Genomic DNA, 14,862 nt, shown 5'->3' with positions numbered 1-14,862 from the left:
TAGAGCTAATAATAAAAAGAGCCTAGGGCTTTTCAGACATGCTATGTCTTCAGTCCTTGATCTCTTCAGGAGCTGAAAGAATCTAAAAGACTGGATTCTGTCCTATCGGCTTATGTCTGACCTCATGCAAAAAAGATTTGTTTCCACTGGTACTTTAAAAGCATGGAATACCTGTCAGAGCACTTGCTGGAAGCTGGTATGAGTTAGCAAAATCTCTCTGGGGGCTGGAAAGACTGTGCAGGTTATAAGGAGTCATCAAGAAGTTGCAATTGAGTGACATTGATAGACACAAGAAGAGCAGCACATCATTCAGAAATTATTAAAAAGTCAGGCAAATGAGCTAAGGATCTGGAAAAACAAAAAAAGGTAAGTAATAAATACAGCTAACTAAAGAGAATACCAAATAAATTACTGATCAAATGCAAAGATTACTTTCAAGACCAGCAGATATGGAGCAGAGAGAACAGCCACGCATGAGAAACACTGTAGACCCCAAAATGTAAATGCAGCAAAGGGCAGAGGAACAGGACATCCTGTGGTGCTGAGTAGAAGTTAAGCGCTGGGTAGGATATTGCTGCTGCAGCTTTCACAGGCTCAGTCATGCACCAGGGCATTGCTGACAAAGAAGTCTCAGAACTTCTGCTGGTCAGAGTGACCCCGAGATACATCAGAAAGTCTCTTTTCCCAGCCTGGCAGTTGAAGAAGGAGTCAGAATCTTCTATTCTTGAGGTTGTTTATTGTTTCTTATCTATAAAATTCTTTCTCTGTCCTGCCGAGGTCCACTCAGTCAGACAGTCAGAGGCACACTGGCTGCCCTCAGGGTGGTATTATCTTTTTATACTAAAAACTACGTATACAATATTTACAATTACTTTCCAATACCCATCAGCTATGTTAGACAGTGAGCTTCTACTTTAAACCAATCCAAAAGTTCCAGCATCACAGCAGAAGATGGAGGCCAAGAAGAAGAAGGAGAAAGGCTGGACACGCCCATATTCCTCCATCTTGCCCCCTGAACCCCCATTCTAAAAACCCCAAAAAATCTATTTTTCACCCTGTGACAAACTAACTATTATTCTACTCAGACTTTCATGGCTTGTAGATCCTCATATAAGGTTGGTAAATTTTTCCATGTGTCATAATGAAAATCACAGGTGTCTTGGGCTCTGTGCCAAGGTCTCTGAGCCCCCTGGCAGAGGTTCAGGCAATGCAGGACAACCAGAGGGATGTCCTGAATTCCGACAAAGAAGTACCAAGAGAATCACAGATTCAACTAGATTGGAAAGGACCTCTGAAACCATTGAGTCCAACCTATGACCCAACACCCCCTTGTCCATCAGACCACGGCACTGAGTGTCACACACAGTCTTTCCCTACTACCTCCAGGGACAATGACTCCAGTGATGTCTCTGGGCAGTCCATTCCAGTAACTAATCACCCTTTCTGTGAAGAATTTCTTTGCAATGTCCACCTAAACCTCCCCTGCTGCAGCTTAAAACTGCCCTCTCTTCCTGCTGCTGGATGCCTGGGAGAAGAGGCCAAAAAACACTTGGCTACACTCTCCTGTCAGGTAATTGTAGGATTTGCTAATTCATGGCAATCTGCAAATGAAACTGATTAACGACTGTCCATGAGAGAGCAAGTAATGTAACTATTTCAGACAAACAGGGAACATGGTATTGATGAAAAGAGCTCTACTATCTCGTGCCCCCAGCAGGTTTTTGTGATCTTCATGAGTAACTCAAATGTCTAGATTAGAGAAGCCATTACCTGCATTATATTTTCTGACTCTGGGAACAAAGTTGCACACAGACCTGATAAAATATAAGCAGCCACATGAACATTTTTCCATAATTTTTTTCCAAAGAAGAAAAAAGAAAAAAAAAGAAAAAAAAATCACTTGTGCATATGCTTCATTTATTAGGGCTATAAGACAAAGAGCCAAATGGGACTGTCAATTACATACATTTTTTTTTGTAATTCTCTGTGTAGATATTCTGTATAGACACAAAGTCACACACACAGAGGGAACTTGAAAATTCACTGAACGACACATATATTATGGGCAAGTCATTAATTTGTAGTGAGGCTGAGGAAAAAGTTTTTGAGAAAGGGAAGAAAATAATCTCAGTCCTTCTGAAAGCTGGGTTTTTTTGCCATAAAACAAAGTAAAGTAAAATAACTGGTGCAGGAGATATAGTTTTAAGGATAAAATGGCAAGATGAACATCATCAGATCACAGTGGACATTATCAATATCATAACAGTGATGACTCCACCAAATAACAAGAAATAAAATTAAAAAAAAATATAACAATATTATAAATTAAAAATGTTATTGCATTATTATTATCATTATTATCATTATTATCATTAATAATAACAACAACAACAACAACAACAACAATTAAAAGCCTTTTTAGGTGTTATGGGCTTTTGGAGATTTCACATTCCAAATTATCATTGTAAACTCCCTCGACCAAGTCTTTTTAGTCTTAAGTTGCTCCAGGGGAAGTTTAGGTCGGACATGAGGAATAATTTCTCCACAGAAAGGGTGATTTAACATTGATTTAGCATTGGCATGTGCTGCGCAGGGAGGTGGTGGAGTCACTATCCCTGGAGGAGTTTAAGGGAAGACTGGATGTGGCACTCGGTGCCATGTCTGTTTGAGTTGATGGTGTTGGGTCTCAGAGATATGTTGGATCTCAGAGGTATTTTCCAACCTAACTGATTGTGTGAATCCCTGAAATGAGCTACAAGAGGAATGATTTCAGACGGGGCTGAGAGTGCTCGCACCTCCAACGGGTGCACGCTGGTTTGGGCTGGCGGGCAGTTATCTCCTGCGCAGCGCTTGGTAAGGAGCTCTCTTGTCTAAGCCTTCAGGGAGCAGAGTCCCGGCCGCTGCCAAGGCTCAGGGGGTGGCTCTGTCCTTCCGGAAGAGAAAACCCCGCGGCTCCGGCGCGACCTGGGCGGGCGGCGCTGAGATCCCGGCCCGGCCCGGGCTGGGGCGGGGCCGCCGCGCTTCTCTGAGGGAGCCGCGGGGCGGGGCCGCCGCTGGGCTTTGTCCGTTGGCGGCCGCCGTACGGCGCGCGCCTCCCGCAGCCGGCCCGCGCGCTTGGGGAGCGCCATGAGCCTGTGGGCGGACAAGCACCGGCCCGGCGCCCTCGGCCGCCTCGACTTCCACCGCGAGCAGGCGGCGCGGCTCCGCAACCTGGTCAGTGAGCCACGGGCTCGGCTCTGCCCCGCGCCCTCCCCGCAGGACTCTGCCCGGGGCCCCCGCGGCCTCCAGGTCCTCTCGGTCCTCTCCTCCCCGCAGCGAGAATCCCCCTGGAGTCGGCATTGCGTCTGAATAAGGGGGAGAACTTCACTGTGCGGGTGACCGGGCACTGGAACAGATTGCTCAGAGTGGCTGCGAAGTCTCTGTCACTGGAGATAGTCGGGAACCCTGTGGATGCAATCCTGCACCCAGTGCCCTGGGAGGTTGGACCACTGTGGTCCATTCCAACCTGACCCATGCTATAACTGGGATTCCTTGCGGGCCCTAGTGCTGCTCTGTGAGGCCGAGGTCGGCAGCTTTCCCTCCGTGCAGGCCCTGCGTTTCCGAGCAGCGCCCGTGCCGCGGGAAGCGTCCCGGCATCGCGCCCTGCTTGGGAACGAGGCCCTGGTGCCAAGGAATCTGTGGGGATTCGGTGGCTCAACTCTTTCGGGAGCGGTGTGCACATGCTCTTCCTGCTGGTTTCAGTATCCCCGAGAACAGAGCTTGGCTTGTTTGCCTCATGTTAGCAGAAATTTTTGAGGCGAGCAGCTAGGAAGGAAAGTCAGGACTCCTACCCCTGCCAGATGTGCCGACTGGCACATGCACTTCCTCAGGGATGAATGATATCAAACTCATGGAGGTGCTTTCTGTAGGGTAGGATCAGATGTGCTCCAAGTCATGCATTTTAGCTTTCCAGGAGATAAACTCCTAAATATATATGTGTTTATATATATATATATATATATATATATATATATACACACACAAACACACACGTATATATATATATATATATGTATATATGTATGTACATCATAACTATGTATAAGCATTTGCTTTAAACTTTGTTTCAACTCTTTTTTCTTTGTGTTTCTCACAGTTGTCACTCTAGTTACTGTGGGAAGCATATAAGTGTTGGAGTGGGGGTTTTCAGGTTTGTTATGTTATTGGTTTGCTTGGGGTGTTTTTCGAGCAGTGAGGTGTTTGAAGTTAAACAAGTTGCACATGGCTGTCAGAAAAATATGTTTTATAGAAATATTGCTGCAGGGAGGGATTTCAGCATTTTTAATTCTAGGTGCTGTGTTGTGATGGAGCTGGTAAACTATGTAAACTTGGGTGAAAATGGAAGGGCAAATGATCTTATAAGGAAAATACTGTGGTAGCTAACTGATCTTGTTTCTTTTTTGTTCAGGTTCAATGTGGTGACTTTCCTCATCTGTTGGTGTACGGACCATCAGGAGCTGGAAAAAAGACAAGAATAATGTGTTTGTTAAGGGAATTATATGGTGCAGGAGTGGAGAAACTGAGGATTGAGCATCAGAGTATAACGGTAAAAAAATAGATCTTCTATCTCCTGTGAATTAATGTGGAAATAGTGATATATTTCTGTTGTGAGACCTTTGGAGTTATTTGAGTTTTAAAAATTAATTTTTATTTTGCACTCAGTATCTTCAACCTTTTTATGTAATTAATCATACCAGTTTGGTTATACAAACAAATTATTTTCCAGATGTTCTTCAGGCCTTCAGGTGTGGGGTTCTCTCTTGTTTTCTGTGCCTGCTTGGCTGTTCTTGTGGTAAAGGTTCTTTTGTTCACAGTGGGTTTTTTAATTTATTGTTTACAGTTCATTTTGGACCATAGTATCTCTGCTGTTGCTATTTTATGGGCTGGATGATGTGTCAGTATTCCTTTTTTCTTTGGAGGTGGGCTGGGACTGTAGGAGATAAGCAAGTCGGTGTCTCCAGAGTTCTTTGATCTCTGAGACTCTTGGTTTGCCTGTTATTTAGCTAGGTGTAAGCTCCAAGAGATTTTTAGAACACTTTCTGAAACTTAATGTGCTTATTTTCTACGTAGGCACCTTCTAAGAAGAAGATTGAAATTAGCACCATTGCAAGTAATTATCACCTTGAAGTTAACCCAAGGTAAGTGTGCAGTAAAAATGACCTCACTTTAAAGGTGAGCCACTGGCTGTGTTGTGAGTGCCTTCAGCCTGGCTGTATGAGGGACTGATTGCCTGATTTGTTGCCTGAGCAAGTTATGTAATGATCTGTGGGTTTGGTCTGCAAATGAGAGCAGGGAGAGGATTTTTAATTGAACAGCTGTAAATGAACAAAAATTTGGATTGCCGTATACTTAAGGCAGAAATGTTCTGTTTAACTGGCTATGTAAGCATGCTGATGTTGAGGAATGGGCAATGGAGACAATTCTGGATTGACAGATTTCACCATTTCAGTTGAAATTAAGAACTTCTACTGGAACTAGCACCTCCATATCATTAGTTCCCTCACAAATACAAAAATTAAGGAATTTGAAAGAATGAAAGGCTTACCCTGTAACTCTCCAAATAAAGTGTTTAGAGCATGGGAAAGACCACCACAAAATACTGTGGATCCTGTCTTGAGTGAGGTCTGATATTGATTTAAACAACAGAAGCTCTAGTGGGAGCTGTCTACATTTTCTTTGGCTGTTATGAAACTGGAGTTGATAGTTTGGAGACCCAAAGCAAATATTTGTATTTACCTGAAACCACATAACGTTGCTTTAAATCACAATGAGTGAATGTCATTGTGCACGGGGTGGTGTTGGTTACTGCTAAACCATAGCTCATGCTGCCTTGCCATATATAAGTTATTCTGCACTGCCAGGTCTCCTTTAAAAACTCATTCTTCAGCTAATCTGTTTATTGATTAGTGTGTATCTGCTGGTGTGCTAATACAGACACAAATAATTATCAGCTAATTACCAGTAAAAGCTGAGGCTTATTGGTAATCACTGTTTTGAATATGTCATTTTGGTGATATCAAATGTGTGACCATTCCATCCGGCTGTGATAACCTGATACTACTAGCATTCTTCCTGTTACTCTGTATAGAGTACTTAGAGCTTGAAGCATAAAATAATTATAGTTCAATTTAAATACAAAAGTGCTGAGTTTTGATTAAGGATTAATATCCTGATTTCAGTAACTGAGCAATTGTCATGTTTATGTCTGACCAGACAGTAAACCTCTGCTGTGCAGTGGCCTGTGAAGTTTGACTGAATTATAACAATGGTGAAGTCATGTGCATCTTGAGTGTAACATGGAATGGGGTGAATGGCTACCAAGGAGAGGAAGTGAATTTCTGGGAAGGACTCTGCAGAATAAAACCCCGCATTTATGTCAGGCATCCTCTCATGTGGTTAGGCTTAATTGTTCTTCCCATAATGAGTAAAGAGGTTCACATTGTGTGTCCTTGTTCTGACTAGGTAAAAAACGTTTAGGTTTCTCATCTGAATAAAAGAGGTTCTATTTTAATGAGTTAATAAAACATTCAACAATGGATTTACTATATTTGAATAAACTGCTACTAATCCAGTTGTGCCTGCATAAACTTTTGGTTGTTTTTATTATACAGGAGGTAACTTTCAACAAAGTGGGTCTTAGTTTAATTAGTATGTGGGTATTAGTTTAATTCTAACTCAACAGCTTCTGAATTCTTTTGGCATTCTTGCTCGTTTATTTGTCTTTTGGAGGATGTATTTTATATGCAATATAAGTTGTTTTAAAACAAGATTTATTCAAATTCCTGGTGCAGTGATGCGGGAAACAATGACCGTGTAGTAATTCAGGAGCTCTTGAAGACAGTGGCACAGTCCCAACAGCTTGAGACAAGTACTCAACGAGATTTTAAAGGTGAGTAAAACAGTTAAAACCAGTCAAAATGCTTTTTAAACATGGGGAGATTTCAGTTCACTGTTTTGTTTGTACCTGTATGTTGCATGAAGACTGTACAGTCAAACAGGCACACAACTAATCTTAATCTTTATTTTTCTGCCTGTGGAACCATGCTGTGCTTTTCTGTGTGTTATCACTTATTTTGGTATTATTGCTTGTATGTATCAAAAGTATTTTTTTCTTAGAAAGATCTGATATTAATACAGAACCCCACTATGTTTAATCCTTTTTTCAGTGGTGCTGTTAACAGAAGTTGACAAACTTACTAAAGATGCTCAGCATGCTTTGCGAAGAACAATGGAGAAGTACATGGCGACCTGCAGGTTGATCCTGTGCTGCAACTCAATGTCAAAAATTATAGGACCCATTCAAAGCAGATGCCTGGCTGTACGAGTGCCTGCTCCCAGCATTGAAGATGTATGTTGAAACAGAGGCAAAAATAAGTTACTATAAAATTCTTAGATAAGTTCTTGGTGTGGACTTAAATTTTGTTTTCACATAATGACGTAGTTTTCCTTTGTGGTGGATGATTTTCCAAGCATGGCTTATGAAAGACTGGTCCATCTCTGGTCCAGAAATCTTTCTAACAGGAGAATCTGTAGGTGCTGAACAGTTTGCAAAGTGTTGTACTCCCTGTTACCTTTTTTCTGTCTAGATCTGCCATGTCTTGTCCAGTGTGTGTAAGAAAGAAGGCCTGACTCTTCCTCAGGAGCTGGCTCAGAGGATTGCAGAGAAATCTGGCAGGAATCTTCGGAAAGCCCTGCTTATGTGTGAGTCCTGCAGAGTACAACAGTAAGTCACTGCAAAAATTAATGTAAGTTCTTCTGTCAGACATAAATGACCTTGCTTCTAAGGCCTTGTTAAAATAGGCAACAATTTGCTTAGATTGTAATCTCTAAAAAGATATTTCTTAGGTATCCTTTTACTGCTGATCAAGACATTCCTGAGATGGACTGGGAAATTTATTTGAGAGAAACTGCAAATGCTATTGTTGGCCAACAGACACCACAAAGGTAGGTGAATGCATTTGTTAAGAGTTATAAATGATGTTTTCCATGTACTGTGGAACCTAAAAAAAGAAAGTTGTATTCAAAAATGTGGTGTCTCCAATTATGTGTAGTTTTCTGTATTTCTGACTGGAGCTGGTACTTTGCAGCTAGAGGAGTGGAGCTTTAAAATTGCCAGAGTATGAATGAGTATCAGGAACTGAAGAACTGTTGTTTTTCCCTGTCAAAGCTTAATAATCTAAAGTGACCTTAGGCTCAGTTGCATGTTGTGTTTCCCCATTGGGTGGTTTTTTTGGTGTGGTAATGGTGGGTGGGTGTGGTCGTTCTGGTTGGTTTGTTTTATGTAAAGTTTCTCTTTGACTATCTTTAGCATAAAGCACCTTTGTAAAAGAACTGGGAGTGAGAATTTGTTGCCTTTTTTGAGCACATTAGGAGATGACTCCTGTGTCCATCTCACTGTCATACCCAAAGTCTGATCCTTTTAGCCTGTTCCCTGTATTATTTGCACAAGATGTCATTTAATTTAAATGCTTGTAGCATCTGCCCTTCTGTTTTCAAAAGCTGAGCTTTGGCTAATTGTGTCAGCTCTGCCACCTAATTGTCTTGCCCTTTCTTATAAACAATGAAGACAGAAAAACGGCACAAAGGAACTCTCTGGCTGTAGTAAATTAGTCACTAGTCTTTAGCATGAATAACTTAGATATGAAGAAAAATTAAAGGGAAACAATCCTGAGACAAATTACAATAGCCTTGTAACTTCTAGATTAACTGAGACCATTGTAACTAGAGTATGTGTCATTTATCTTTTGAGTAAAAGGTGATATGCAGCCTTTGAATTGAAATTGACTCATGCAATGCTTTTGGTTTTAAAATAACACCCAAAACCAGAAGCAAAAAAGAGACATTGCTTGGATTGCCTCTTTTCCTGCAGTGTATTTCACTAGTTGTGAAAGACATTAGTTTGCTTTGGGATCATACTTCTCATATTTTGTGGTGTCTTTCCAACAGGCTTTTAGAAGTCCGTGGACGGCTTTATGAACTCCTGACACACTGCATCCCTCCTGAGATTATAATGAAGGTAATTCAGCTATAGCTCTTAATGTGCTATACATTTTAATATCGTGACTGTCTCAACTAAAGCTTTTTTTAAAAAAATGCACCAAAACATCATAAATTATCCAGATATTGATGAAAAGCTATGTCCTTTCCAAACAGACTAAAACTTGTTCAGTGGTCAAAGAAAAACAGCATCATAGCTGAGTAAAAATAAAGGTGGACATTCTTAGTCCCCTTCACTTCTCAGGCCAGTTACTATATTAAAGCATAGTTGAGGATCTTGATGGTCTTTCACAGCCTTAATGATTAAATGATTCTGTGGGCTAATCTTTATATGATTGGTTTTCTTTTATAAGTTTTGTTGTTATAAGTTCATTATTTGCTATGTCTTTGTGGAGAGGTGTCCAGCAGAACTATTCAAAGACAGATGTCACCTTGGGAGGAAAAAAGCAAGTGGGATGTACGTGTTTTTATTTTAAGGATACTGAAGACAGCTAGAGTAGAACAAAGACCAAAAATAATGTTTGCAACTTAACCTAGTAATGTTTGCTTTGCCATCAGAGATAATTTCTTTTGACATAAACAAATTTCTGCCTTCTGATGGTTTCAGTACTCAGATGTTTCTTTAGCTTTCCTTTCTTACAGTAGGCTAGTAGATCCTGTGTTGCTGTGTTTGAGAGGAAAAAGTGCATGTTCTCTACTCACTCCCTCTTCATAAACTTGAAATGGTCTAGAGATAACTTCTCACTTAATCCTGGCTGTTTTAATTGAGATGGATTAGTGATGTTTTATTGCTGTCTCTAAAATAATTCATTTTGGGGTTTTGTAAGGACTAAAGTATTGAAGTCAAGTTGTCTTGTGTGTCTGCACATAAATACGTTCATAAATACAGACAGAGACACTTAAATTCTAAATAACCCTTTCCTTGGTTTTTATTAATGTTGTTTCTCTTTGTGCTTGATGCTGTCAAGATATAACTAAGTGGTTTTAATACACTTGCTGTCTTGGTAGGAATTCTCCTCAGGCCATGTACCTACATGCAGTAGAGGTTATAGTGTTTGGAGATGAGGTTAATTAATTTTCTTTTATTAAGGCATAAATTATCCCAGTAAATGAATATATTTTCTGTTGGAATAATGAGTGAACTATTAGTTAATGGTTAGTTATTTTCAGAGAACCAAAGTTACCCTCTTAACAAAAAATACATAATTTTTCAAATGCTGCCCTTTTTTTTTTCCATTTTAGGGTCTCCTGACGGAACTTCTAAATAATTGTGATGGACAACTGAAAGGAGAAGTGGCACAGATGGCAGCCTTCTATGAACACCGCTTGCAACTGGGCAGCAAAGCCATTTATCATCTGGAAGCATTTGTTGCAAAGTTTATGGCAATTTACAAGAAGTTCATGGAGGATGGGCTGGATGACATAATGTTCTAACTGATGCCCAAAGTTGTACACAGAATGTTGTGTCAAGATACCAATGGTCCTGCAAATGTCTAGTTGTCAGTGCTTGATTACATGTGGGTCTAGTTCTAAGTCAAATATTTTTGTTTTGCTATTTAATAAAACAATGTTTGTGCAGCTTTAGAAACCAGATGGATTTTTTGACAGCCACAAATCCATCTTTAGAGCCATACAAAATACATTGGCCTTTGAGAAAGACAGCACATTGCCTTGGAAGATGTGCAAGATCAGAACTGCTTTGCAGTATTTGTAAGCTGACGTTAAGAAGAGAGAACACAGGTGCTGTGTGCTTGGTTTTTGTTTGTTAATCACAGATGGGCAAGGCTGAAGGAAAAAGATGTTTTTTCCATGTTCTGCCAAATTCCACCTTGAACATGTATGTTCTGCCTTCTGATTTATAGATCTTAGTGTTTGTCTGGCTTCTTTTTTATAGCCTGAGTGTTTTCTGTGGTGTGCTCACACCAAATGTTTTCTTTCTTTTTTCTTTGTAAGCAGTTGCATTGAAATTGTGGAGGAGCAATACTTTGGTGTTGCTTGTAAATCACATGTAACACCTTGTTTAGAAGGATTATCCCTTCATAGAGCAAGTTCACTTGCTGTCTGACACTCTTGGGTCAACGTACATAATGCTGTTCAGGTAAAGTTTATTACTTTGACTATTTTTTTAATGAAAGGAAAAGTTTCAGCTTTCTACAAGTATCTTTTACCTTTTAAACTGATATGTGACATTTTTAAAATGGCAAAAAATTGTAGCAAATATGAATAAAAATGCTGAATTGTTTTTTTCACACTGACAGTCTAGGTGTATTCATCTGCTTTGATGTAGACGTCTTTCAAAAAGATGGGATATCCCACACATGCTGTAAAACTGAAGGGAGCCACTGAAGTTAAAAAAAATTAAATAAATACAAGCAACAAGAAAATGTGAAAAAACAGCCTCCCAAAATAATAATAATGATAATAATAGAGAACCAACAATACCTGTGCTGCAAGTCTTTCACGTGTTATGTCTGTGTACCATGGTAGTATAAAAATTACTGAATTCATGCTCTTTATTACTTCTCAATGCTAATTTAGGCTATTACTGGACAGTATTTAAAGCTTAAGTTAATTAAATACTGCTGCTGTTCTCAAGGACTCAAGGCTTCCATGTGGGGTGTTAATGCACAGCTTGCATTCAGATTCATTCTCAGTAAGATGGTGCTGCCCTGTTTCCTGCTCAGGGAGACTCCTGAAGAAAGAGATGATGAGAGTTTTTTTCCTTCCATATGCTTGTCACCCAAATCCACAGCACTGGTAACTTGTCATATTGTGAATGTCTTCACTGTCAAAAAATCCTGGAGAAACATTAAACTAGGCAGTCATAGTGAAAGGAATACTTAAGTTCATTACAAAGTAGGGCACAACTTTGTAATAGGGGGGGCATAATTACTGCACCTATAAATTGACCCGCTCTGTCCAGAGCCTTGTCTTATCTACTGATTTTTAAAAGTGGAACAGTTTTTATGATTTCCCTACTACTAATGTATAGTGTGTGATAAAGTGTTGAATTCAAAGGATGACAAAATACTTCCCCCTCCCAAAAAAACCAACCCCAAAAGCTCATGTGGGAGAAGAGGAATGTATGTAGGGGGTTGTGAAATGCATAGGGGCAGTGTTGCTGCTTGCTCTTTCAAAAGGCCTCAGCAGCTTTGTCTAGGAGTCAGAAACACCAGTATGAATCTCTGTAGGTGTTGCTGCTTGTTCAGTTTTCATTTTTATCCTTTATTACCTGGGATGAATCAAGAGTAGCCAAGGATGGAAAAATGGTATAATGACAGAATTTCTGTGAGAACATGGCAATCACTCATCCTGAGAGCCAGCATTTCCCCCTGCTGATCCTGACTCTTGTCTTCCACAGTCTAAAACACAAATTTAAACACACATGGGCACAACTATTTTATAAGTCTCTGCACGTCTTTCCTTGCTAGTAATTTTTCAGGAAATTTTGACTTAATATCCATAGGCTTCAGGGGAAGTGATCATGCTACCAAGCCTGTCAGAGTTCAAGGAGTTGTCTGGATGTTGCTGTCATGTTGTTTAGTTTTAGTTGTCCTGTGAGGAGCACAGAGTTGGACTTGATGATCCTTAGGAGTGACTTCCACCTTGAGAGATAGTGTGATGACGATCAGTAAGTGTTGTGCTTTCTGGGAATGTTTTAGAGGTTCACTCCCTTAGATGCTGCTTCCTCTCCCTTAGGGGCAGTTGCAGCTCTTGCTTAGAGGCAGTGTGATGCAGAACTGAGGTGCTGGGCTCTGCTGCAGGGATCAGGGACCCTTGAGCTCATGCAGGTGGCTGTCGGAAATAAAACTGAGTTTTCTGCCTTTTTTTTTTTCCCTTCATGTAGCTCCCATGCAAGTCCTTTTACCAAAAATACAGAATGTTAGCCTGGCAAGTGAGTATCTTCTGGGTGGGCACCGCTGCCTCTCCAGCCTGGAACAGAATCACAGAATGATTTAGGTTGGAAAAGACCTCTGAGACCGAGTCCAGCTGAGCCTGTGCACACATGACCCAACAACAGTGCTGTGCTGAAACTACTGGGCACAGCACACATGCCTTTCAGATCAAGTAGAAGAGGCAGTGCAGATAGACTCCTGAACACTGACTAGGACAGGACCAACCTCTCAGATGATCCATTTCTTCAGCTGATTTCATCTTTTGAGACCTGCTTAGAATTGCTGCTGAATTGCATGCTGAGAGGATTACCCTCGCTTTTATCCAGTGACACCTCCTGCTAGCTGGAAATGAAAACTCCAAGCTGCTCCCTCCCACGTGGGACTTAAGCACTGAAGGTGTCTGAGGGGTTGCAGAGGAGTCAGCTTCACGATAGCACAGAAAGCCAGAGGTGAAACCCATCTAAAAAAAAGGATCAAGAAACTAAAGGCAGCAAGTACTTCTGTTGAAACTTTCTGTGCTCTGCAGAGATCAGCTGTGCAAAGGGTAAACGGTACATTCATACTTTATTCCCCATCTCTGAAGCCCAAGTGCTAACTCCTGTGAGCAATGTTATTTAAAGAATTTGACGTCTATTGTTGAATGTACCCTGAAGGCTAATCAATAGTACATCATTCGAGGTGCATGTCAGGAATTAGTTACATTTCACAAAATGGCTAAGATTAAAATAATTTCTCATTAACTTCAACACTTGAGAAATTGACTCAGAATTTTCTCTGTCATCAAAATTGAAATTATTTTCTGTCCAAATTAACCAGGATCCCTGGTTCCTACTCCAGGTTTTTGCTTTTTTAAATTTTTTTTTTCCTTTTTAATGCTGTGGATGCTTTGCTTGCTTTCAAGTTGACACCTGTAACAGTTAAACATTCCTTTAGCAAGTTGTCTGTCTTCTACAGTTGTGTACATTTGGTGAACTTCTGGAAGAAATTGAATGCTCTGTTTCAGCAATCCTGGCATTAGTAAATTGTGTCCCAATCATTTGAGCCTTAGGTGATGTTTCAGTAGAAGTGCGTTTGGCACCTCCTAAATAAGAGTGAGGCATTAGCTATTACAAGCATGTAGTTTCACCACTGACACCACTGGTCCATCTGTGTTTCTCTTAGCAGCCACCACCTCTGTCCTGGCACCTTCTTGGAGCTATCTGCAGTTCTATCCCAGGACATGGAGTAGGTGTTGGTCTTTCTTATATGTTTTAACCTCTTGCAATGTATACAATTATAAAGAATAAAGATTGGGCATGAGGAAGTTGAAGACTGAGAGCTGGGGACCTACTGTGCTGCTCTCTTTCTTGGCTGACCTCAAGTGTTCCCAAATAATTTTTCTTGGTTTTCCCTGGGACAATCTACTTTGCTGTATGAAATGTGATGCTTTTAGTTGGCAGCCTGTGACAACTAGTGAATGGCACAGTTTCACTATAGCTCAATGTTGCCAATGTGGGCTTTCACTGCAAGCAAGCTGGTGTTCTTTTATTAAACTTGTGATTGTATGTTCATGTCAAATGATTTTTGTGCCAAAGTATAAAGGCAACACTTAGCTCACTCCTGGTCACAATGAGATATGAAAGGCACGCTAGTAAAGCATGTGTTTTGTGAAATCCATAGAATATTTCCTGTGCTTTTTACCACTCAGAATCCTTCTGCCAAATGTTATTTCAGTCTTGAGTGAGAAGGAAGGAAAGAAAAACAGGAGCCCCTTCAAAGAGAAGAAAAATAATCAGAATGACAAAGCAGGCAAAGACAGACCCTGAGGGAAGACAGGTACACTCATTAATTGTATTTACATTTCAAAGACTAGTCACCTGTGGTGTTCTCAATCATACCCTACACTTATATTCCCTGCCACCCACTATGAATAATAAATGCACTTTTGAAG

General features: G+C 40.5%; 1 protein-coding gene across 1 annotated transcript; it reads left to right on the top strand.

Annotated features, from left to right (window-relative positions):
• Positions 1 to 3,083: 3,083 nt before the first annotated feature.
• On the top strand, positions 3,084 to 11,293 carry RFC3 (replication factor C subunit 3). The gene is made up of 9 exons (XM_036391154.1): positions 3,084 to 3,213; positions 4,448 to 4,585; positions 5,110 to 5,177; positions 6,831 to 6,928; positions 7,206 to 7,387; positions 7,626 to 7,762; positions 7,885 to 7,983; positions 8,986 to 9,055; positions 10,279 to 11,293. Exons 1-9 carry the CDS (start codon positions 3,127 to 3,129, stop codon positions 10,468 to 10,470), a joined length of 1,071 nt encoding a protein of 356 aa, XP_036247047.1. The 5' UTR covers positions 3,084 to 3,126; the 3' UTR covers positions 10,471 to 11,293.
• Positions 11,294 to 14,862: the final 3,569 nt, after the last annotated feature.

Source organism: Molothrus ater, chromosome 2, assembly GCF_012460135.2.
Source record: "Molothrus ater isolate BHLD 08-10-18 breed brown headed cowbird chromosome 2, BPBGC_Mater_1.1, whole genome shotgun sequence".
In the NCBI taxonomy this organism is placed as follows: domain Eukaryota; kingdom Metazoa; phylum Chordata; class Aves; order Passeriformes; family Icteridae; genus Molothrus; species Molothrus ater.
Note: the sequence above shows the minus strand (reverse complement) of the source record. Positions and strands in the feature narration are given on the sequence as shown.

Bases quoted from the DNA above. Each gene is read 5' to 3' on its own strand.
- RFC3 (XM_036391154.1), top strand. From the start codon at position 3,127: ATGAGCCTGTGGGCGGACAAGCACCGGCCCGGCGCCCTCGGCCGCCTC. The intron at 6,929-7,205 runs GTGAGTAAAACA...TCCTTTTTTCAG, and splicing joins TACTCAACGAGATTTTAAAG to TGGTGCTGTTAACAGAAGTT. The intron at 7,984-8,985 runs GTAGGTGAATGC...TCTTTCCAACAG, and splicing joins GGCCAACAGACACCACAAAG to GCTTTTAGAAGTCCGTGGAC.